The sequence below is a fragment of the Cervus canadensis genome, chromosome 17, assembly GCF_019320065.1.
Source record: "Cervus canadensis isolate Bull #8, Minnesota chromosome 17, ASM1932006v1, whole genome shotgun sequence".
NCBI classification, from domain to species: domain Eukaryota; kingdom Metazoa; phylum Chordata; class Mammalia; order Artiodactyla; family Cervidae; genus Cervus; species Cervus canadensis.
The window spans coordinates 62,951,054-62,977,001 of NC_057402.1; the positions used below are offsets into that span (position 1 = coordinate 62,951,054).

At 47.9% G+C, this 25,948-nt stretch overlaps 1 protein-coding gene across 2 annotated transcripts in view; it reads left to right on the forward strand.

Annotated features, from left to right (window-relative positions):
* ADAMTS17 (ADAM metallopeptidase with thrombospondin type 1 motif 17) overlaps positions 1–25,948 on the forward strand; it is a 395,361-nt gene that overhangs the window by 268,710 nt on the left and 100,703 nt on the right. For both annotated transcript variants that reach the window (XM_043434539.1, XM_043434540.1), the window contains exons 14-15: positions 1,123–1,250; positions 13,194–13,314. In XM_043434539.1, the coding sequence (XP_043290474.1) occupies positions 1,123–1,250; positions 13,194–13,314 (249 nt within the window). The remainder of the gene's footprint in view (positions 1–1,122; positions 1,251–13,193; positions 13,315–25,948) is intronic.

The window sequence follows — 25,948 nt, forward strand, 5'->3', positions numbered from 1 at the left end:
CAAGATGTCAGTTCTTTCCAATTTGATCTATAGATTAAGTAATCCTGGTCAAAATACCAGCAGGTTATTTTGGGGCTATCAACAAACTGATTGTGAAGTTCGTACCATAAGGTGAAAATATATACCAAGTCCTTCTGTGAGGCAGATCCTGGAACTGACCAAAGATGAAAGTTTAACTCCTTGTCCTCCAAGGGCTCCAATTTCCATCAGTTCTTTCATCTAAAGGTAATTTGCAATCAACCCCCTTCAAACTTCTGTAGCAAAAGGACTCACCTTATAAGAAATCCGAGACAGTAGGATTTTAGGGTTGTAATGGAGGTGTGTGCAAAGTGCAGGTGGAGATTGCAAGTCAGAAGTGGCACGAGAAGAGATGGCTCTGAAGTAGAAGCTTCTGGGGTGCCAGAAATATTCCAGAAAGCTAAGTGAGTGGAGGAATTTCCAGGCAGAGAGAACAATCTAGATAAAGGTGTGAGATCATGGCATGTTCTGGGAGCTCATTTGGTTCCAGCAGCAGCAGCAGAAATCAGGATTTCCATCATGCCTGGGGAAATGGCTCTTACAAGTTGTCCTAGAGACTTATGTGTCCCCTTTCTGTTTCTTATTCCTACACCATTTCTTCCAGGACCTTCTTGCTGCAACACACAGTCCTGCAGCTTTTCTCCAGTGGCTGAGGAGCACTAAAACTTCAGCAAAGCCGCTACTCTGGAGACCCTCCAGGGCTGCTCCCCTCGCTGGGAGGCCGCCTCCTCCCCCTTCTCCACCCCAGGCCCACCCTTGGTACATATTCAGCTTGCTTAGAGGTTAGCACTGGACAAAATGTTTGTTCAGCCTGTTATTTTTAGTACTTTAAGGAAAAAGAAATACTGTATCTTTGCAAAGGATAAAGAAAACAAAGTGAAGAAAAGCCCACAGAGCTCTCACCTGCCTGCCTTTCACCCAAGTCAGAGGAGGGTCTTTCTCCATGTTCTGGGTCACGTGTTCCAAGGGGTGGGTGCAGCATGTGTCCTGGACCTGTGACCCCGGTCCCATGCCAGCTTTTCCTCTCCTGGACTGGCCTGCGCCTACAAGCACCTGGCCCCCAAGACCCTACCCACGTCAATGTCCACCCCTTTCCCTCCTCAGATAAGCCATGTGAACTCTACTGCTCACCCCTCGGGAAGGAGTCCCCACTGCTGGTGGCCGATAGAGTCCTGGACGGCACGCCCTGCGGGCCCTACGAGACGGATCTCTGCGTGCATGGCAGGTGCCAGGTGATGTGTTTTCCTTGTGTCCTTGGCAGGGTTTTGGAGGGGAGGCTCCCTCCAGGGGGAGCTCGGGGTGGCAGAGGCCTCAGAAGGCCTGGGTGAGTGGACTTTCTCAAGAAGGCATCCCACGGGTGGTGTTGCCTCCTGCAGCCTGGCACCCCTCCCTCCCTCAGCAGTGACTGAGCATGAGGCCCACCTGTGGGCCAACCAGGAGTTGAGGTGCCGAAAGAGCAGTGGCGACATGGTCACCGCAAACGTCTTAGAGTGACTTTGGACACCACGACAAAGGGAAGAGTAGGCAGCCTACCTGATGGACTGGAGGATGCATATGAATGTGTTTGGGGGCAAGCTTTGCTTGTTTAGCTATCAAAGATATAGTACAACTGAGCTGATGCCTTCACAGGTGGTACCTAGGGAGGTGAGCATGCCTGGCTTTGGGGCTCCACCCACTGGAATATAATCCACAAACCCATCCTGGTGTTAGATGTCTGTGATTCATTAGCGTGATGAAAGATGTCATTTAAGAAGGCAAAAAGAGAAAGGAGAGAGGATGGCCAATCATTTTAACCATAGTGGATTTTTTTCCCCTTGCAAAGTCCAAACTAGTCCAAGAATGGAATTTTTCAGGGAAAAGCTTGACAATGTCCAGACTCCTTTGGCACTGCGTGGCTCTGTTATCAAATACGAATACGTGGGGACAGTAGACCCTTGGTGCCCAAGAGCCTTGGCCAGGCACCCTCCCAGGGAAGGAGGGGTGACGGGCCCTCGGGGCTGCCTGTTGTAGCAAAGAATGTACAGAGCCTCAGGCAGTGTGAACCAGGATCTTATCATTATCGGCATGAGAAATTGCCGATGGTTCTGCTTCTCGGTAAACCTGCTAACAAGTCAAGTGCAAGATTTGTTTCCGTCCTAAATTACAACATGCACTTGCAGGGGCCACAGTGCGGCCCAAGTACTTATGTTCCTTTAGCAAACATATCCCAAGTTAAAAGCACTTGTGTTCTTTAAAGCAGCCCCAGCTGAGCCACCTCCAGCCTCTCAGCAGCATTTTCTGCAGTGTTCTTACCAATGTGGAAGCAATTCTAAGCATCCTGACATTTTCTGGCCAGCAGGGTCCGTGTTAAATGGCCATTCATGATTTCAGCTCTAGGCAGTCCAGTGTGACCTTTCCATGACTTTAGTTCTTATGGCAGCCTTTTCAATTAGAGAGGCTCCCCTATGCCATGACAGCAAAACTCTCAGCCCTTTCGTGAGTACAGCTGGGCGTTCATGAGGCCACTCAAGGTATTCTAATAGCTTTAAGTCTGTGGTCATCAGGGCACCACTGAGCCAAAGCCTGGCCTGCACTTGAGTGTGACAGGGATGACGTGTACACTTGCCTTTCTGTTCCCACCTCTGTCCCGTTACCACCTCCGAGTCCATCTCAAATGGCTCTTCCACCATCTCCATCATTATATTTACTCACCCTGCACTGGGACTAGCGAGCGCTAACCAAGCCCAGCCCCTCCTGGCACAGAGGCACAGATAGTGGCCCCTTCACGGTGCTCTACAGCGGATAGGGTTCATGATCCTTGGAGCCTCACCCTGACAGCGGGGAGACCCATGCATGTTTTTGGAAGTACCATCACCTCTACGTGGATGCCCCACCAGTCCTAGCAGAAGGCCACTGTCCTGGCAGGTGGCATCAGCAGCTACCAGCAAGCACCTCATGAGAGAAATTGGCTTTCTGAAGGAAATTAAATCCCATCTGTGATTTTTCTAATAGTGCTCATTCTTCAGAGGGAAGCTGTGAAGGTTAACTTTCGCCCGTGGTTAACTCAATACTCACAGAAATTCAAATTAGTAATGTCAGAGTTAATGAAGTTTTATAATACCATTGAGCATGTTTAAGTAAGACTGTAATATAGTATTTATGCTTAGTTACAGTGATTGCCAAAGTGGAAAGTTCTGGATTTCTGTGGTCCTTGTAAATGAGTCAGGCAAGGAATGTTGGTTAAAGAGAAGAAGAGTAGTATTAATAAAAAGAAACCTCAGGGGGTTTGTGAGCAGAGGGTCTGACTGCTCATCGATGCCATCACCTAATTATAGTGGATAAAAGGTAGAACTCTTCCATACTTTATGTAAGACAGCACTACGGAAGTGTGGCTGTGGTTTACTTGTTAGGTTTTCCTGCTGTTCCCTGCAGCTCTAACTTTTGCTATTTTAGGGTAGCGGAAGGAGTTCTGGGAAACTCTGAGAAACATGGGGAATGGCAGGGACAAGAGGCTCCACAATGGCCTTTCCAGAAGATTCTACTGAGCTCCAAATAGCAGGCTGATTCAAACCATGACATGAAACATGGAAATACCATTTTACTCTGTTTTATGAGGACCAAGTTGAGTTTCATTTTAGTGAGTCACAAATTACTTAACATGCTAAAATGAAACTTAACAGCGCTCATAAAAGTGGGAGTGAATTGGGGGAAGAAACACAAACATTGTCTATTTTTTAGCAAGTCCCTATAAATCAGGAGTCCCATCATTAATGATTCCTCCTGTTGGCCTCCAGAAGCAAAGAAATCAAGTTAATATGCCTCTAATGTGCAACTTGCCTCAAAGCTGCTGACCGGTAAGGGGTGAGTCAAACAGCTGAACACGTCTGGGACCAGATGTGTTTGGCTTCATCAGCTTACGTACACTTGCAGCCAATGTACTCTAATTACAGTCACATTTCCTTGGGACCCTAGCTCATGTACGGATCCCTTGTTTGATGAACGGCAAAACATCTTCAGGGCCTGTAAGCTGCTTCAGTGAAGGGATGGTGTCTGATAATCTGTGTTCTCCAAAGAACTATCTTGAAGGACAGACAGTCTGTGATTGCGTTTTACAAAGGAAAAAAGAAGACTGGGTGGGTCACTGGCTCTTAGGGACTTAAGTGATTCTGGAAACTGGAGCCTGTTTCAATGGATCATTTTCAATGTCCAGAATTTATTGACCTCTTATTTTGTGTACAGTGGTTTTCTATTAGGCAAGTAGAATTACTGGTGGGATTTAGGAGATTTATAAGAGACTCTGACTTCAGATTCCCCTTGTGTAAAGAAGGGGTCACAAGCATGCAGAAAACTCTCAGTTGAGTTCAGTTCAGTTACTCAGCTGTGTCCAACTCTTTGCAACCCCATGGACTGCAGCACGCCAGGTTTCCCTGTCCGTCACCAACTCCTGGAGCTTGCTCAAGCTCATGTCCATCAAGACGGTGATGCCATCCAACCAATTCATCCTCTGTCATCCCCTTCTCCTCCTGCCTTCAATCTTGCCCAGCATCAGGGTCTTTTCCAGTGGGTCAGTTCTTTGCATCAGGTGGCCAAAGTATTGGAGTTTCAGCTTCAGCATCAGTCCTTCCAGTGAATATTCAGGACTGATCTCCTTTAGGATGGACTGGCTGGATCTCCTTGTGGGAAGCCCTCCTGGATGTTATGTACAGGCAGGCCTGTGTTTCAACAGTGCCCACCTGGTTGCTGCTTTTACCCTTCAGCCGACACCCTGAAGTGTGTAATTATTGGTAGCCGAACCTTTATCTAAAGCAGTGCTTACAGCTCTGATGTCATACCCTGCACCCCTTTCACCTGATTAACCTCCCATAGCAACTTTCAGATTAAGCCTGTAGACTCAGCCACATGGTCACCCCTCTTCCAACCCAGGACTTCACTCACCCCGTGGTTAAGGCAGCATAGCACACACCATGGTGGTGAAGAGAAGCAGAGGCCATCCTTCGACAAGAAGGCATAAGTGGATGCAAGTTTTACTGAAGGAACAGAGGCCAGAGCTGGAACAGATGGAGAGTGACAACCAGAAAGAAAGCAAGATGCTTGAGGAAGTCTAGGACTTGGGAATGGAGGGTGGAAGCGAGAAGTTGGCTGAAAACAATGAGCCTTGGGTGGTGACCTTGCCCGGCCTGGCACTTGGAGCTTGACAAGCTATTAGGGAATTATCTTCAAGCTTTTCCCCAAAGTCTCGTGAAAAGCTGTTTAAGGACAGCTGGAGCAGGGAAGGGACCCCAGTGCTCCCGCGCAGCACCCACCCTCTGGGACTAAGGGCAGAGCCCAGCTTCCCTCCTGCCGGGCCCAAATGGAAGCCTGCCACCCTGCATCCAAAGTGGCCCGTCACTTGGCCATCTGTGCCTCATTCTCAAATACAAGTGGTCAGCCAGAGATCACCAGCTCCCTGAAGAAAACCAGCAGCGGGAATGAGAAAGGACCAAGAAAAACAAGCAGGAAAACTGACCCTGGCAAAAAAATTGAGATAATTACAGAATTCTGTATGCAGCCAAATGATCAACCAAGCATGCAGGCAAAATAATTTTGGGACATGGAAGAACTCAGAAATTTTATTTTCCATGCATCCTTTTGAAGAAATGAGGTGTGGTTTAGCAGGACAAGGGTGAAGGCAAGGAGGAGGAAGACGAGCCCAGCAGAACTTGGTGGAGTGACCCGGGAGCCCGGGAGAGGCCAGGCGGGGGTCTGCATCGCTGGCTGAAAGCAGCAATTAAATTTAAAGAAGTCAGTGATGTCCCTCTAACAGCAGAGGGGGGGGGGGGGCAGTGGTTGGAAGATAGCTATCAAGCTGAAGAAAGGAAGTGCTTCTCCTCTCAGCCAGGAACATGAACACAAATGAGGACTGCTGAAATCTGTGTGAGGAAGTCCCAGCTCAAAAATGAGAAAGTGAAACCACTCTGTTGAGGGAATGGTCACTGTGCTGTCCGGCTGGTGGTGCAGAAGAGAAGGCAGAGGACTTGGTTTGAAAACCAAAGTCTTTGGTTCCCCCGGCTTGATGAGAGGTCGGCATTGGCATGCTTTTATTGAGTATATGTTCTGTGCTCTGTACCATGCAGGCCACTGTGTTTGGGGTGAGGACAAGAACACAGAGGTTCATAAGATGCCCTCTTTCCCGGGCTTATGGTCCATCTGTGGGAAGATGAGACCAATTCACGTGAAGCCTTAATGACCACAGGTGAAGGTATGGTCAAGAGCCGGTGAGAGACTGGGTTTAGAAAGAGCAGAAAGAACATTCCATGCGCCGGGCCGTGAGCTGGGCGTGCAGTGCTCAGCAGCACCAATAGGGTCCCTGTCCCCACGCATGGGGCAGACAGGGAAATGTACACTCACAGACCTGGTCATCCCGGCAGTCTGGCCCACGTGAGGAGGGAAGTGGGGTCATGGAGAGTAAGCTGTGGGCGGCATGGGGGGCCCTCGGAGGAGACAGAGCTGGCCCGGTGGAGACGTGGGGTGGAGCCAATGCTCCTGGCAGAAGGCAGGGGTTAGGCCAGGCGTTCCAGAAACAGGGGCGGGTGGGGGGAGGCGCCAGGGCTCCAGGCTGTGCAGGGCCTGGCTGGTGGGGGCGGGACTCTGGGTTTCTTCTGACGGTGGAGCTCGTGGGAGCAGGCTGGAGGTGGTTGGACTCAGCGTGCACCAGGAGGAGGACAGAGGGCAGCCGAGGGGGTCGGATGAGATCAAGGAAGTGCGGGCATGCTCTCCAGGCAGTGGGGTCCACAGCCACGACCCGCTCATCTTCCCCGGTGAGGGTCAGTCCCGGAGCAGAAGAGAGAAAACCCGTGTGATCGGCCCTTGGCTGAGTAATCAGGCCTCAGCTGGGTAGTGGCCATGAGCACAGACAAGAAGCAGACACTGGAGAAGTCATGGGGGAGCAAGCCGTGAGCCGGCACCTGAGTGAGTGTGTCAAGAAGGGGACCGGAAGCTGCCTGGAGGGCTCGGGTCGGGGCTGGGGAGGCGGCCGCATCTGTGAGTTCCAGGAGAGCGGGTGAAGGTGTCCTGAACTGAGAAGTCAGGGGCTGGCAACTTTGGAGGAGGAGCCGGTGCCTCTGGGTGGCCACACTGAGGTCAGTGTCCTGGCTGGAGAGTCAGGGGGAGTGAGGATTGTCAGCAGACCAGCCCCCCGTGAGCCTGGGTCGGGGGCAAGTGTGAGGTCTGAGAGTTGTCTGCACATGAGTGATGGTTGCGGCTTAAGGAGAAGGTGACGTTACCAAGGAAAATCAGGAGCAGAAGGGGCACAAGAGCTACCCACTTCTGGAGCGCCCAGGTCAAGAGAGGAGGGGGCAGAGCCGTCCACGGGGCCCTGGAGAAGTACATGAGAGCCTGCCCCCTTCTCGGCCTCTGTCTTAGCATCTTTATTCCCGGTCTGGCACGTGGTAGGCACGTGACCGTGCTTTGGGTGAATGAATCAATGCACAGCACAGATGGGGCGTCAGATGCTAGAGAGTGACGGACCAAAGATGAGGATGGAGACATGGTCAGTGGATGTGATGACCAGGAGGTTATCTGTGGCTGGTGATCGTCCATCAGTGGGGCAGGATGCCAGGGAAAGCATCCAGGTTTTCCAGCACTGAAGTGGATATTCCTCACTTCTCTGCTGTTCATGGTCCATCCTTCCCCCTCCTCCAGAACACAGCGCTGAGCACCAATGCTCTCCTAGGCTTTTGCATGTTTCACAAAGAACTGTCTTTACTGAAAGAACTTGTGCCTTTCCTGCCAGGTCCCCACCATCCTGAACCTTCAGTTAAGTACACCCTGGACAGTGTCCTCCCCTTGGCGTCACACGCGCCCTGGCTTGTCAGCAGAACAGGGCTCTGACCAACAGATGCTGACTAGGAACTGCTTTGAAAGCTTAGAAACAGTAGCAGGTTTTCCTAGTGTATGTGGAAAAGTGATCCCTGGGATAAATGGGAAGACGCAAGAGTGAATTGTTTGGAGTTCCCTTTGGTTTTGTCGTCTTGTTCTCTAGAACACCCAACCTCATAAACACAGTCATTAAATCTCCTGTGACAGTCAGCATCTGGTGGGTGGGGGGAGCAGAGAATCCCAGCCTCTTCCAAGTATATAATGTGTTTCTTGCACTACTCTGTAGCAGAGGGAGAAAACGCCACTGTTGGCAGGTTAGTTTGGCTGTTGCCCCTTGGTTTTCAGATTCACTGCTGTTCAGACACACGCATGCCCTGCATGCCCTGCCTTTAAATGCAGTTATCATCTAAAATAATACCAGGCAGAGAGCACAGCATGCAAAACTGTCCCAGCCCCTGAGTGCCCTGAAGAATTAACTTACAGGGTGACCCTGCACGCATCCCTGAGTGCCCCGAAGAATTAACTTACAGGGTGACCCTGTTTGTACCTGACCTGAGAAGCCCACGGGGACAGACCACGACCTGTTGTAGGTGGGGCTACTTGACATCACAGGAGAGCCTGCCTGCACATGGGCCTCTGCACACGGCTCACGTGCCTCACCCCCAAGAGGGAAGATGTGGTCCTGCGTGCCTTCTCCTTGCCCTCTGCCTTTTCTGGAGAGGAGGGAGTCTGTGGCAGAAAAGAGAGAGATGACAATTACCTGTTGAGCCCTGCTCTGCTCAGATCAGAGGAGGGGGAGCTTGTCCCCAGGCCCTTAGAAGGCAGGCGGTGGCCTAGGAGCAGGCTCCATCCATCCAGACAGGGCCCACCTCTCACCCGGGCCTGAGAGGTGAGCTTGGGTTTCTCCAACCAGAGCAGTGGTCATTTTTGCAGCAACCCTCAGAGACTGAGGTTAATACTCTCATTTTTAGAATGGGGAAACTGAGGCTCATGTCCAAATGTGTAACTCTCCTCAGTTCATGATCAACATTAGCACAGCATTTTCAGAAGAGAAGCTGACCGCCCACCCACTGGGTTGCTTTGCCCTAATCCGGAAGCCAGCTGGCTACAACCTGAAGTCGTGTCTGAGGACACTTCTGTTCTGAGAGGTGAAGTTTTAACAAAAGAAGCCAGTTTTTAAGATTAAAACAGAATGCTGGGTAAGGGAAGAAGAGAAAATAACAGAGAACCTTCACCCTGTATCCAGCCTTTGACAGTTTAACACGTAAGATACTGTGAGTCCCATGAACAAGGCTGTTGAAGGTTCCAGATATGGGTCTCTGTATCCTGGGTGGAGACCTGTGAGTTGGAAGTTCTGAACAGCCATAAACTGGCATCCAGGTGATCTGTGAGGCCCTCACTGAAGGCGTTTTGGGATTTATAACCAGACGTTCGGTCATGATGGAGCTTCCCGTAGGTTCTTTACTTGACCTGAGCACCACTGTAAGTGTGCCCCATTTCTGAGAGCAGTGGGAGGCCCCCACATCCGTCGAGGGGTCCTCAGCCCAGAGCTGCTTTGGCTCAGGGGCACAGCTGCAGCTGTCCCAGACATGGGACCTTTCCTGACAGGAAGGGGCACTTCTTCAGGACACAGGGCTGGGGTCTCTCAGCAGTGGCTGTCTCCAAGGAGGTACGTCTCTGAGCTCCAAACCTAGCCCAGTGGTCTTCCACGAGGCCCTGGGCCTGCAGCCTCACCTGGGAATTCAGCAGCAACACAAATCCTTGGGCAACAGGTGACCTACCCAGGCCTCCAGGTGGCTGCAGCGTGCTGGAGTTTAGTACGTGCCACCCCTGGTGAGCTTGTGTTCCTGGGCCCAGGAGGTGATCTCTCTGTTCTGGACATTGACCACAGCTGGTCAGACCAGGAGGTGGTGTTCCTTTAGCAGGTGCTGAGTGAGGGCTGTATGGAAGGGCATACCATCTTGGTAGACTAATTTTAGCCCTCAAGAGTCATCACCCCAATGAAAAAATAAGCAGGGGGCTCATGTTTTGGAAAGGATGGTACAACACCTCCGGAGAGAAATAGATGCTGACAGTGGGCCCTTGGACTTACCTGTGAATAACCTGGACTCTCAGAAAAGAGGCGAGGGCTGGCTCCTTGCAGTCCAAGCATACCCAAGTGTCGCAAAGCTGCTGTGTGCCCCGTGGTCCTGTGGACAGTCTCCTCTCACCGGACCCCCAACTGATGGTGACTTCATCCCTGAAAGAAAGGAAATAGATTCCAAACATTGCATGTTCTTAACCGTTGGATCCCATGAGGTCTAACTCAGTGTCGGTGGGGGCCTGCTACTGAGCAAGCGTGCACACATTCTTTACGTTATGTTTTAGGAGCAATGGCGAGAGTCGCAGTGAAGAGAGACCGTGGGCCCCCCTCCCTGGCTCTGCTTGTCCGAAGCGGCAGTGTCTCCTGTTGGGGGCGGGGGCCCTGAGGACAGCTGGTGCTGCTCTGGCTATGCAGGGGCTTTGCGAGCGTTCACTTGCACTACTGCCCTTCCTCATTCTCACTTTCTCCTCCCCACCAACTTCCTTCTGTCGGGGACTCTTGGGTGGGAAGGCGGTTTGCTCATCTAGGAGAGCGGTGCCCTTCTTCCCAGCGAGTCCCTTCTCCTGCTCCTCCTGGAAGCTCCTCCCGTGCCTGTCCGTCTTGCATCCAGGTGAATTCTTAGTCTGGCAGATTTCAAATGCAGACTTCGCCTCCTAGCCGTGTCTTACCAGGAAAACCCATGGACAGAGGAGCCTGAACGACTGAGCACTTATGTGCACACACACACACACACACACACACACGATCTCAGCCAGACAACAAGTAGCCTTTTGAAATTCCAGCATGGATTCTCCCCCCACATCTCCTTTTCCCAAAGGTAGTGTTTCTGGTGTTCTTTTAGCTTCCCTATTCTGAGCATTTAAAAATTCTCACAAACCCAGCATGCTTTGGGGAGAGGCCTGACCTTGTCCAGAAGGCCTTACGGTGACCTCAGTCCCAGGCTGGGGATGTCAGGGTTACCCAGCCAGCCTGGGGCCAGGAGGTGAAGGACTGCTCCTGGCCCTGCCAGACACTCGCTGTGCACCCCTAGGTTTGTCAGCTGCCTTCGCTGGGCTAGGGAAAGCCATCTAGACCAAGAGGGCTGTTAGCTTAGAGTATCTAGAGAACTTTTATCTGGACACCCTGACTGAGGTATCAGTGGTACCTGCTCAAATCAGAGACCCACTATCGCTGAGCAGCAGTATGATTAAAAGAGTAATAGAAAACCAGTGCGAGAGGAGTCTAGAGTACCTGGGAGACGGGGAAGCCACGTGGGGACAGGTCAGGGTGCAGGGCCAGCTCGGGGGTCCTGGCCCTGTGGCAGTATTGGAAACAGGCTGGGGACTGGGACATTGGGCTCTGGGACAGGAGACATGAAATTGGGCAATGCACACGTGGCACACAGATGTGACCACAGGGCATTTGCAGAGGCTGCCGGTTGAGGAGAACTTTGGATCTTGGCTGCCTTGTGTTCTTACTGCCTGTAATTTTATATTAAGCGTCTTCCCAGGAATTAGCCAGCAGTCTAGATCGTGAACCTAGGCAGCTCCTGCCACACGGTCCAGCTCACCTCCCTCCAGGTCACACGGGGTGGTCTGCCCTGGCAAGGTGTGACAGTCAATGCTGCTTACCAGTCTGGGTCTCCATTCGTCACTAATTCACCCCTTCATTCACTCTCTCTGTTCACGCCTTGCCTGGTCTCTGGCTGCCAAAGCCCCTGATCTTCTCGCCCTGTAGCTGTTCTTATACTAACTTTGAACACATTGGAGTTTCTATTTTTTAAAACATGGAGTTTTTATTTTTAAAAAAAATATTGCCCCCTTTCAGTTTTCTTTCATTTGGGGACCCAGTTTGCTTTGCCCTTAGCATATCTTCAAGTCTTCACTGAAGTACATTCAGTGACGATATCATTTTCGGACACATGATAGTAAGTTCTCACTAATTCTTTCCCAAAGAAACAAAAGCGTCCAAGGGTGAGACTTCACAGCTGTTCAGTATGAAGACTCATTTGCGCTTTGTGTAGCATGCCACGGTGCCAGGGTTCTCTGAGTGTGGTCCCAGCCAGCAGCCGCAGCAGCACCCAGGAACTTCACAGGAATAGAGATACTCAGGTCCATTCAGCCCTGCTGGATAAGAAACTCCGGGAGTGGGTCCTGCATCTGTGTTTTTGTGGCCCTCCTGGTGAGGCAGATATACCTTGATGTTGCAGAATCACTGCCCTTATGAAACAGAGGGTTCTGGTTCAATCGGTGAGCTGCATGGCCAAGACTTCGCCTCCAGGAGGTTTGCGGTGTGGCTGGCTCCATTCCCTGCGCCCCTCCCACCCACCGTGGGAGCGGGGACATGGAGGGAGGAAGGGGTACAGTCCCTGGGCCTGGCTTGTCTGGATGTAGAACCCTTCCTGGCCTGATGCAGGGTGCAGGGCAGTGGAGACCCAGTTCTTGTTCTGGAATTCTTTACTCTAGGGAAGAAGGATGGAGAGGCATTTTAGCAATTTAACTAGCAAATAATTAACCACACCAGTGTTTACTGTAATATAAACTCAGGTATGTTATTTTGCATCCCATAAAAGTCTCATGAATTTTTTTTTAAGGAGAAACAGGAATTCACAACCTTTTCCCACTTTTTATGAACTGACTATTCTTCCCTGGGGCCAGCCAGGGTCAGGGTGACCCTCCTCTGCCCTCCAAGACAGGCCTCCTTGGAAAAATTTGAGCAACAGGGTATCTTCTTGGGCTAAATCCCCCTGACTGAGGACTAGGGGACTCACACCCAGTCAGCCCAAGTGAGCTCTGGGCTTCCCGACCCCAGCAGAAAAGTCACTGTGGTCTCTGCCGTGCCTTCTGAGACTGTTGGCTATTCCAGCCGAGATGGAATCACAGACTCACACAGCTCCAAGGGGAACATGGGTTGTGTGAAACCGTGGCCATGCTGGGAGGTGTGGGAGCTGGCTTCCCTTCTCCCCATGGCCCCACCTCGGGCGGCTCTGGAAGGCCTGGCCCGGGCCCCAGTGTGAGTTCCAGGCACCCGGGCTGTCACAGATCCCTCCTCCATAACAGATACTAGCGCATGTATTTGATGACTATGTGGTGTAAGGGCAAATGTAATACAGCTGGATTGTATTCTTTTTCTCTCCTGGTTTTAAAATATTTGCTTGGGCCTCTGGAGGTGTTGTGAGCCCTCCTGCGCCAGCCTGCTGGGCCTCATGGACAGTCAGCCCTGCAGGGTGTGCCTCTGAGTGCTACACTCGGCATAACCCAGCACTCTGCTTGTTTAGAAAATCGGCTGTGATGGCATCATCGGGTCTGCGGCCAAAGAAGACCGGTGTGGGGTCTGCAGCGGGGACGGCAAGACCTGCCGCGTGGTCAAGGGCGACTTCAGCCACACTCGGGGCACAGGTGAGCTCAGGCCTTGGGAAAGGTGACCCCGGCCATGGACGGGTGCGCACGGGCCCCAAGGTGTTGCTGCAGCAACCAGACAGCCTACAAGTGCTGTGTATTTTATTGCCCCAAAGCCAATCTTATTGGATGCTGTCTTGCCCAAAGTCAATGATCACTTGCCCTCCCTACATCTTACACGTAAGGACTAGTTGGGGGGCTTCCCAGGGGGCCCAGCAGTAAAGAGTCTGCCTGCCATTGCAGGAGGCACAAGAGACATAGGTTCGATCCCTGGGTTGGGAAGATTCCCCTGGAGAAGGAAATGGCAATGCACTCCAGTATTCTTGCCTGGAGAATCCCCATGGACAGAAGAGCTTAGGAGCTTGGCGGGCTATAGTCCACAGAGTTGCAAAAAACTGGACACAACTGAGTGACTGAGCATGCACCCACAGTAGTATTTAGGGCACCCTGCACTTTAGTCTTAGGATTTCTGAAAGGCAGAGAAAAACCTTATAGCCAGAACGACATGTTTAGGTTCTTTGACGTGGGTAGTCTGCCCCAGTGCTGAGTTTGGCCCCCGAGGTCCGTTCTCATGCAGCGGCCCGCTGTCCCACCAGCCTTACCCCCCTCCCATCCCCCCTCGCCGCGTGTGCCAGCTCGTCTGTCTGTCCCACATATAAAGGCAACAACAAAGACACTTGGCCACATTGTTTTTACCGATGTAAAATGATGAGGTTCTTCTCTGTCTGAATTTTCCATCAGTAAAAGGATAGCATTTACACATATCCCTAAACATGCCTGAAGCCCCATGTTCTGGGGCATCCGCGATGCAGCTGCTGGCTAGGACTGCAGAGTCCCTGTGACTCCTGTGACCCAAATGTAGCCCAGCCCCCGCCCCGGGCCTGGAGAGGTCGCAGGGTTCAGCTGATGGGCGGCACAGTCTTTCCGTTGGAAGTGTCCTCACAGCCTGTGGGCTGCCTTGCCCAGAGGTGGGAGAGTTTCTGATCGTCCGCCTGGTGGCTGCCAACTTACAATGCCCAGGGAAGTAGCTGCTTGACACCCTCTCAACGAGAGGACCACAAGGCGGGCAAGTCACCCGGAGGGTGAGTGAGTGTCCCTTCCCCCGACACCGCCGAGGATGACAGCACCAGGATAACTCACTGAGTGGAGCTGCTGCTGCTTCTGCTAAGTCGCTTCAGTCGTGTCCGACTCTGTGCGACCCCATAGACAGCAGCCCACCAGGCTCCCCCATCCCTGGGATTCTGCAGGCAAGAACACTGGAGTGGGCTGCCATTTCCTTCTCCAGTGCATGAAAGTGAAAAGTGAAAGTGAAGTTGCTCAGTTGTGTCCGATTCTTCGCGACCCCATGGACTGCAGCCCACCAGGCTCCTTTGTCCATGGGATTTTCCAGGCAAGAGTACTGGAGTGGGGTGCCATCGCCTTCTCCGGAGTGGAGCTGAGAAACTTCTAATTCCCAGAGCTGCTTTTGATGGAGGCATTTCGGGGATAGGATCACAGTTGTTCCCCCTGTCCCACAGAGTGAGCAGAGAGGAGGATCCATGCACAGCCCCCTTTCTCTATGGGGACAGGAGCCCTGGTCTGGAGCAAAGGCTGCCTCTAGACACCTCACGGAAAGGGCTCCTGCTGCATAGACACTGCAGAATCCTGACAGCCAAACCAGAGCCGCACACAAGTGAGAATTACACCTCGGCTCAGTGAGGGCTGGTTTCCGGACTTTGAAGATGGGTGCCCAGACTGTGGGACAGGCAGCTTGAGGGAACCTCTGCTTCCTGCCCAGCTCTGATGAAAGCCAAAGAAGCTGCCGCTGGAACGAATCGGTGTGGGGGCGGCGCCCCCCAAAGCTGCACCATTCAGCACAGTTGCCACAGCCCACCAACGTCCGTTCAGATTTTAAATACAATTAATTTAAATTGAACCAACATAAAACTTCAGTCCTCAGTCCCGTGAGCCACATTTCAGTGCCCCGTTGCCATGTGTGACAGGGGGCTCCCCTGATGAATGTCACAGAGAGAGAAGTGCCCCTTCCTTGCAAGAAGTTCTCTCGGACAGCAGTGCTCCGCACCTTTGGGGACATCCACTCTCGGTTTTGTCTGATGCCACTTTCCCTGTTTGGGCTCCAGCTCCAGTTTGCCACGAGACTGACCTTGCCTCCTGCTGCACCTGAGCAGCAAGGCAGCTTAAGAACAGACCTCAGTAGCTGGCAAGTGTTTATCACTGACTTTTTAAAGTCAACGTTAGAGCCCTTTATGTTTATAAACTGAATGTTGTGCTGAGCTCCAGTAAGCTGAACTGACGGCAGTTGCTCCATTCTGTGGAAGGCAGTCGAGCGCACAGCCGTGCCCACTTCTGCCCCCAGGCAGTTCTTAGCACCCTAAGAAAAGTTCCACCATACTCCTTTGTAAACGTCCACTGTGCGCCATAGAGCCGCCAACCTCAAGAGCGCTTAGATCAGGACAAAAGCACTGTCTTTTCCCCCAGGCTCTAATGCACTTGCTGGCCTTTGGTCTTGGCACGAGCACATCCATTCCTCCTATGACAGCAGCGTCCTTCTCTGCTTCTGCCGTTCTCCACCCCAGCCTGTGCCTGGCCCCCTGCACACGGAGAAGGCAGGGGGACTGGAAGCCTCTGGAGGAGAGTGGTCCCCACCCTGACACACGACTTAGTGCTCCTTCACTAAAGTCTTAGCAAACCTTCAGAGAAAGATAAGCTCAGTTAGCTTCACCCACCTCTAAAAGTCCTGTCCTGATGCTTGCCAAATGTTACACCTTCATTTTGAAGTCTAAAGCTGTCTTTAACAAATCCTAGAGATTGGGTCTGTGAGCATCAGCTCATGTCAGTGTGGATTCTGTTTATCGAAGATGTGTGTAGAATGCTCGTTCACACATGGATGAGTCGCTATGTAATTCAGATTTCATCAGACACAAACCTGTAATCCAGGTCTGACGTTCTGGAATGCGCGTGTGAGAGATACTGCACACGGTCACCTGTGAGCCCACGCACCCTGTGAACATTCGCCCAGCACTGCTGCATTTTAAGCTTGAGCTGCAGAAACAAAAGTTAACTGTCACTGACCCACTGAGGTCACAGTCAAGGGAGGGGACCCTCGGGCAAACAGCTTGAGCCCACATGTGAGGTGGAGGGGGCTCCACTCAGCTCTAGGGGTACCGTGGGGCCCTAAGTCCTAGTGGGGCTCCTCGCCCAGCCCTGCAGACAGATGAGGGTGGCCCCCACACCCTAAAGGATAAGTAGGAATTAAATGACAGTGGGGGTCTGGGAAGGACATTTCAGGTTGCAGGAAAAACCCAGCTTAGAAATGGCATAAAGCCCCCAGGTCATGTAACATCTAGGTGACTCCAAGGGCGGCTGGATGAATTCAGAATCCTGTCAATTTAGATACGAAGGTAGCTTTCATCTCTGCCCAACTCTAAAGACAGGAGCGAGGAGGAATGCCTTATCACCCTGAGGGTGAATATCAAAGAAAATACCATACCCAAAAGATAAAGCAGAATCAAATGCAGGATTTTTGCCCAATTATATGAAGTCCTGACCCTTGCCTGAACTCTTCTGGGCCCTTAACCCACATACTTGAGCTGAGGACCCCGAACAGACCTACACAGGAGAGTGTCCACGCCCCCCGGATGCCCCCCTCGGGTGTCCTGGAGAGGTCCCAGTGCAGTATCCTAAGCTGAGTGTTTTATTGCTCTCTGGCCTCTTGCCTTCCAACTTTGAACAGATGAGGTCTTGGGCCACTTGGCTCTAGGGGAATCCACTTGAATTGGCTACCATATTACTTTTCTGATGAATGGGCTTCAGAATGCACAAGCCTTGGATTGAGTTGAAACAGCTGAGCTTTTCTTGATTTAGAAACTTGAAAGTTCTTGATAGGATGCTTTCACTTCATTCATTAAATTGTCATTTTCAAATTATTCCATGCTGCTCCTTGACACTTGAAAGGTGACTGATGTCCATGGACACCCAGTCCAGGACATCTCTGAACTCAAGTCCCCACCAAGAGCTGGCCATGATGCCCCATGGGCTCTGAATCCCTTTGCACTGTGTTCTTGAAGAGAGCCTTCTCAAACTATCAGTTCTTAAAAAGGAGAGTGATGTGATCTATCCCTATTGAGTGTGGATAGATCTACATGTCACACGTTTGTTCAATATTACCTTTAGAACCTGGGCTTCATGCCAAGTTCTGAGCTCCAGTGTCTAGGTGTGGGGTGTGGAGGTTCCACGGGGAAATTTACCACTGTGTGATGGTGACAGAGGCCACTTCTCTGCACTGGCTACGAACTATAATTATCAGTTCCTGCAATGTGCATGTAAACCAATTACCATGTATTTCTTTTTCTCAGTCAGGAGTAGTCTTTGTACGCAAGTGTCCACATGTGTGATGGCAAAGGCCGTTCCCAGGTGTTTCTCATGTAAGATTCCAGCTATTCCGAGCAGAACTAGTGGTGATATGCCTGGTGTGGGGCTCTTACCTCGCTTATGTGCCTGAATGTTTGCTGAGTAGAGTCAGTGGGAGTGAGTCATGTATGAAGCTGTGGATAAACACATATCATTTATGTGTAATTGATGTATAAGACTGATGACCTAAAAGAAAAGCTATAGAATAAAACCAACCCTAAGTCTATAAAAGATAAAGATTAATCAGATTAGGGGCCGTACAGAAACACATGTCACTATGCTGGGGACAGGTCTTCACTCTCCTCAGCCTCACCTGGCACTTTGGCAGAAAATGCTAAGGTTTGCCAGAGAATAGAAGGTTCCGTATTACACGGTTGGGCTTCCCAAAAGGCAGGGGACACTTGATAAGACCCTCCTGGTCTTCGTGCTGGAAATAAAGGCCATGGCCTTGTTCAGCCCGCCTGCACTGACCTCACATTCTGAGAACTGAGCCAGAATATTAGCCAGACTCCTGGGCTTCCCAAATCATTTTCAACTGGAACCAGAGAAACCATTAGGAATAAACATAAAGACAGTAATATAAACAACTTTTGTAAACAGCAAAAACTAGAAACTTACACAAATGCCTCCCCATGCATTTTTAAAGACTATTACCCCTCCCAAAAGAAAAAAAACTTTTATTATTATTATTTTTTGTACATGTTTGATACAACCTTTTGAAACTGTCCCAGTCCACGTAGCCAGGGTATTACCTATGTTCCATCATGGCACCTAATCGACTCATTGGTTTTCTTCCAAAGAGAGTTAATGCTGCTGAAACCTGTAACAAGGGAAAAATAGGATCTAAATCATCTACATGTGAAGTTCAGACAAAAGGTATTTTGCAGGGAAATATGCTTATAGCCTGGTGATATTAACTATTCAGAAAATTTGAGGCAGGTTTAAGATCAACATCATTTTAAGATCAACATCATTTTGAAGTTCCTCCTGACTACTTGTCCTTATGGCAAAAATTACATGTTCTCCTAGAATAATGGCAACAGTATTAACTTTTATCCATGGCTTCCTCATGACACCAAATTGTGTCCCTCTAACTGGATTTCTCCTGCTTAATGGCAGAGACTAGAATGGAAAATTATTTTAAAGATAGTCTTGCTGTCTTCCCTAGAGTGTGACTCTATCTTGTGAATTCCTAGAGTAAACCACCCCCCTCTCACACCATCAACAGAGTGATATCTGGCATCTGCATAGGGGGGACATCTGGTATGAGGGATGACAAGGTGCTCTGGGGCTTGGTGATGGGACTCTTTCCCTTGCTAATCACTCTTCATGCCAACCTTGGGATGGGCTTTGGGCTCTGTCGGGGACAGTGCATGAGAGATGGTTTCCTTGATTTGTGGACAGAGGCCCTGCTTTTCACTTCAGGGATTTCCTCTTTCATTGTTTCATTACTCCATGTCATGAGCAGAGAAGCTCATCTTAGAAAGAAAGATTAGCAGAGCCCAAGCACAGCAATGCCCTGCCCCGCTATTCAGGGATTACCTTTATTCAGACACAACTGCGTTGTGTGTCTGCCCTGAGCTCTTTACTCCCTATCAGCCCCTGCCCACTAGGGTGCTTGAGAAAGGAGAGGAAACAGGTGCCTTTTCAGTGTTGCTACATGTGCCAAATCTAAGCTTAAAAATAGGCATGGTGAGCACACACTTAGTGCACATGCCCCTTGCTGTGGAATGTGAAAATTTACCTGATTTGGACCTCAGCAAATATGTCCTGTTGCCTTTGGTTCTGCTGGTGATGCTAACACCAAGATTTGTTAAGCACAAAATAGGAAAAGTCCATGTAACAGCAGCAATTTTCGGAGATCCTGTTACCAGGTCAGTTTAATGATTTAAATGGAAATTTCTCCAAAAAAGGTTTTAATCACCACCAACCCTGAACAATTTTTTGTTCATTTTTGACACTTCACTATCTTCTATGCCTGGAATCCAATGAGTCTTCAAACTCCTCAAGAAGGAATACTTTTCTCTAAGAGAGATTTGTGATATAAAATCCATTTCTGTGATCCTCAAAGATTTTTTTTTTTTTGCATTACTGAAGCAAAAACTATTTTTAATTAAAAAAAAAAAAAAAACCTTGCCTCATACTATGAGGCTCAGTGGTAAAGAATGCAGGAGACGTGGGTTCGATCCCTGGATTGGGAAGATCTCCTGGAGAAGAAATGGCAACCCACTTCAGTATTCTTGCCTGGGAAATCCCATGGACAGAGGGACCTGGTTGTCTACAGTCTATGGGGTCACAAAGAGTCAGACTCAGCAACTATACAACAACACCACACTGAAAGGGCTGGAAAGTGGAGGGGCTGTGCCTGCAAGTTGTGCTGCTGCCCGTAAGTGAGAGGTGGTTGGAGGGGATCACCTGGAGGACCATATCCCCACCTGGTCCAAGAAGTCATCCTTCCTGGGAATCAGGGAGGATCAGGGCACAAGAAGTAGACAACTCATACTGGACTATGTTAGCATCTGTGAAGTCTTCCTAAGCATCAAACATTTATTTGTAGGCATCCAAGACTGGATCTTTAGTAACAACGCCAAAATATTTGCTATCAAGACTCAAGGACTCCACTAAACTTTCCCTCTAGGATGGCTGGTTGAACACAGGTTTATCTCCTTGGCTTCTCATGATCACCTTAAAGGGAATGAGCAGGAACTTATTAAAAGGTCTAGGGAGAGCAAGCTCGTATCAAGTGGATGTTCATATGTTGTTTGAATCAGAATAAATAGACTTGGTTTAGATCTAGTAAATAAGCAAACAAGCAAAACACACACTGCCACAATTACCTTGGAGGAAAAAGGGATCACGGCAGAGCAGGTCCTGATACAGTTACACACACGACTGTCACTCACGTTTTAAGGGTCAAAATAAGTTACATGGTCACATAATTCTAAGAGGTCAAGGAAATGCATTCCTACCATTATTCCAGAGAGAGACCTGACAATATTTGGTGGGCAGCCCCGTGACACAGCACCTATAGCGAACTTTTCTGCCTTCTGGTATTTTGGTTGCCAACACATGACATCATTTCCTAGCCCCTAACTGAAAGCCAGTCCTGATAAACAGCAAACACCATCCATGTACAGTAGACCCCCTTATCCCCAGGGGGTACCTTTCAACACCCCCAATGGATGACTGAAAGCATAAATGATATGGGGCCCTATATACATTGGGCTGGCCAAAAAGTTCCTTCAGGTTTCTACATAACGTCTTATGGAAAAACCCAAATGAATTTTTTGGTCATTGCAATACTATGCTTTTTTTCCCTACAAATACACAACCTGAGGTAAAGTCTAATATATAAATTAGGCATAGTAAGAGATTAATAATAACTAATAATAAAATAGAACAATTACAACACTATCCTGGAATACAAACTATGTAAATGTGGTCTTTCTCCCTCAAAATATCTTACTGTACAAATTCAATGCCTTTTCCATCTTAAGCACTTAGCATGCACTGTGGCCATAAACTTTTGCAGTTTGAGATGTGACAGCAAATTTCATTTTACCTTGTGCACAGTTTTATAAATGAAAGATTCATTCTTACCGTAGATCTTAGCAACCTAACCATATGATTTTTTTTTTCCCTTTTTTGGTTAAGTCTAGAACTTCCACCTTTTCACTTAAGAACTTTACAGCTTCTCTTTGGCATGTGCAAATTGCCAGCATCACTACTCTGGTGCCTTGGGGCCATTATAAAGTAAAATAAAGATCATTTGACTGTTGTGAAACCGCAATAGTCAATCTGATAAGAGATGGCTACTAAGTGACTAGTAGGCAGGTTACAGTTAACAAAGGGATGATTCACATTCTGGGCAGGATGGAGTGGACTGCGTGAGATTTCATCACATTAGTCAAATGGCATGCAATTTTAAACTTATTGTTATTTCTGGAATTTTCCATTTAATATTTTTAGACTACAATTAACTGCAGGTAGCTAAAACTACAGAAAGTTAACTGCAGATAAGGAGGTTGCTGTATGTAGAGGCGACTCATCTGTGGCATCCTTCTCAGAAGAGTCTGCAACAAATGGGCGAGACCAAGATAACGGAAATGTAAAAAACAAGATAACTCAAATAATAGAAGTTCCAGATCTCTAATAACTATTCTTAGAAATATTTGAGAAGTGATTTTACTCATAAAACCAGTACAGAGTGCCAGGAGAAGAAGCAATCAGAAAATAAAAAGGAGATCTCAACTATTAAAACTATGACTATCAAATTAAAACCTTGGAATAAAAAGCACCATACATAAAGAAATAACAAATGACAGACAGAAAAAAAATGTATGCAAGTCTAGCAAGAGTTTCAGTCCAAAATATATTAAATACACATTAATAGATATAAAATATATTTTCAAGGATCTTGCTTATCAAATAAAAACAAGCCAGTAGGAGAATGGACAACACTTTTGAATAAGGTAGTTAACTGAAGAGTATTTACTCTTACTTACCAATAAGTATATGCTAAGATGCAGAGCCACAATGATAATGAGGGAAATGCAAATTATATCTATTATATCATACTTTTTCACATCTGAGACTAGCAAATATCAAGAGGATTGATAATATCAAGTATCTAAACATGTGAACCAACATGTATTCTCCTATAGAATTGGCTAACTTCTGTATTAGTTAAGCCATTATGGAGAGCAATTTAATGTACATTTAACATTTAAACTGCATGTATATTTTTTCAGTAGACAGATTTATTATTGACCTCTGTGTTGAATATGGAGAAGGCAATGGCAACCCACTCCAGTGCTCTTGCCTGGGAAATCTCATGGATGGAGGAGCCTGGTGGGCTGCCGTCTATGGGGTCGCACAGAGTCGGAAACGACTGACGTGACTTAGCAGCAGCAGCAGTGTTGAATAGAATGCAGGTGAGTCAAGACATTCTAGGTTTGGTTATTTTTAGTTTTAGGCTAAAACTGTCAATATCTGATCATTTTTGATCTGTAGAAAAAGTCAATATTTACACTTCCCATGGCAGAAATGATGTCATCGTCACTCTAATGCACAATTAGAAAACAAGCTTCTTTTTCTAAAGCTGACTTCTTGGAAACAGTCCTAGGACTTAACACAAAGCAGTAACTTTTACTTAAGAAATACTCAATTTGCATGTGTGTTGAACGGATACTCAATTTGCATGTATGTTGAACGGTTGAACAGTTCAGCAGTTCAGTGAAGACCTACAAGACCTTCTAGAAATAACACCCAAAAAAGATATCCTTTTCATTATAGGGGACTGGAATGCAATAGTAGGAAGTCAAGAAACACCTGGAGTAACAGGCAAATTTGGACTTGGAGTACAGAATGAAGCAGAGCAAAGGCTAATAGAGTTTTGCAAGAGAACGCACTGGTCATAGCAAACACCCTCTTCCAAAAACACAAGAGAAGACTCTACACATGGACATCACCAGATGGTTAATACCAAAATCAGATTGATTATATTCTTTGCAGCCAAAGATGGAGAAGCTCTATACAGTCAGCAAAAACAAGACTTGGAGCTGACTATAGCTCAGATCATGAACTCCTTATTGCCAAATTCAGACTTAAATTGAAGAAAGTAGGGAAAACCACTAGACCATTCTGGTATGACCTAAATCAAATCCCTTACAATTATACAGTGGAAGTGACAAATAGATTTAAGGGATTAGATCTGATAGACAGAGAGCCTGAAGAACTATGGACGGAGGTTTGTGACATTGTGCAGGAGGCCATGATGAAGGACATTCCCAAGAGAAAGAAATTCAAAAGGGCAAAATGGTTGTCTGAGGAGGACTTACAGATATCTGAGAAAAGAAGAGAAGTGAAAGGCAAAGGAGAAAAGGAAAGGTATACCCATTTGAATGCAGAGTTCCAAAGAACAGCAAGGAGAGAGAAGAAAGCCTTCCTCAGTGATCAATGCGAAGAAATAGAGGAAAACAATAGAATGGGAAAGACTAGAGATCCCTTCAAGAAAATTAGAGATACCAAGGGAACATTTCATGCAAAGATGGGCTCAATAAAGGACAGAAGCAGTATGGACCTAACAAAAGCAGAAGATATTAAGAAAAGGTGGCAAGAATACACAGAAGAACTATACAAAAGAGATCTTCATGACCCAGATAATCACAATGGTGTGATCACTCACCTAGAGCCAGACATCCTGGAATGTGAAGTCAAGTGGCCCTTGGGAAGCATCACTACAAACAAAGCTAGTGGAGGTGATGAAATTCCAGTTGAGCTATTTCATATCCTAAAAGATGATTCTGTGAAAGTGCTGCACTCTATATGCCAGCAAATTTGGAAAATGCAGCAGTGGCCATAGGACTGGAAAAGGTCAGTTTTCATTCCAATCCCAAAGAAAGGCGATGCCAAAGAATTCTCAAACTGCTGCACAATTGCACTCATCTCACATGCTAGCAAAGTCATGCTGAAAATTCTCCAAGCCAGGCTTCAGCAATACGTGAACCATGAACTTCCAGATATTCAAGCTGGATTTAGAAAAGGCAGAGGAACCAGAGATCAAATTGCCAATATCCGTTGGATCATAGAAAAAGCAAGAGAGTTCCAGAAAAAACATCTACTTCTGCTTTATTGACTATGCCAAAGTTTTGACTGTGTGGATCACAACAAACTGGAAAATTCTTAAAGAGATGGGAAAAGCAGACCACCTGACCTGCCTCTTGAGAAACCTGTATGCAGGTCAGGAAGGAACAGTTAGAACTGGACATGAAACAACACACTGTTCCAAATAGGAAAAGGAGTACGTCAGGGCTGTATATTGTCACCCTGCTTATTTAACTTATATGCAGAGTACACCATGAGAAATGCTGGGCTGGAAGAAGCACAAGCTGGAATCAAGATTGCCGGGAGAAATATCAATAATCTCAGATATGCAGATGACGCCACCCTTATGGCAGAAAACGAAGAAGAACTAAAGAGCCTCTTGATGAAAGTGAAAGAGGAAAGTGAAAAAGCTGGCTTAAAACTCAACATTCAGAAAACTAAGATCATGACATCCAGTCCCATCACTTCATGGGAAATAGATGGGAAAAAAGTAGAAACAGTAAGAGACTTTATTTTTGGGACTCCAAAATCACTGAAGATGGTGACTGCAGCCATGAAATCAAAAGACACTTGCTCCTTGGAAGAAAAGTTATGACCAGCCTAGATAGCATATTAAAAAGCTGAGACATTACTTTGCCAACAAAGGTCCGTCTAGTCAAAGCTATCGTTTTTCCAGTAGTCATGTATGGATGTGAGAGTTGGACCATAAAGAAAGCTGAGCACCAAAGAATTGATGCTTTTGAACTGTGGTGTTGGAGAAGACACTTGAGAGTCCCTTGGACTTCAAGGAGATCCAACCAGTCCATCCTAAAGGAGATCAGTCCTGAATATTCATTGAAAGGACTGATGCTGAAGCTGAAACTCCAATACTTTGGCCACCTGATGTAAAGAACTGACTCATTTGAACAGACCCTGATGCTGGGAAAGATTGAAGGCAGGAGGAGAAGGGGACGACAGAGGATGAGATAGTTGAATGGCATCAGCGACTCAGTAGACATGAATTTTAGTAAACTCCAGGAGTTGGTGATGGACAGGGAGGCCTGGCATGCTACAGCCCATGGGGTCGCAAAGAGTCGGACATGACTGAGCAACTGAGCTGAACTGAACTGCAGGTATGTTTGACCCAGCAATGCTCACAGCTGGTGTGTGTAACATTATATATATGCATAGAAAGACATGCGAAGCTGTTCATTGCAGTTTATGCTTTCTTAGTGCTTTTGCAGAGGCTTAATTCACATACCATAAAATTCATCCATTTAAGGTGTACAATTCAAAGGCTTTAGTAAATGCTCGGTGTTCTTCAGCCATGACCAAAATCATCCCAGAAAGAAACCCCACACCCGTTAGCAGTCAGTCCCCATCTCCCTCCTCCTACCCCAGCCCTAGGCAGCTACTTTTTGTGTGTCTATTTGTCTGTTCTGGACATTTCATATAAATGGCATCATACAAAATGTGATCTTTGTGACTGGCCTTAGTAATTTAGTATAGCATTTTCAAGTTTCTTCCATATTGTATCATCTATCAGTGTTTCATATTTTTTTTGCTAAATCATACCCATTTTAAAAATGGATTTCATATTTTTAAAATGAGAATGTAAAAATACATTCATTACTTGGTG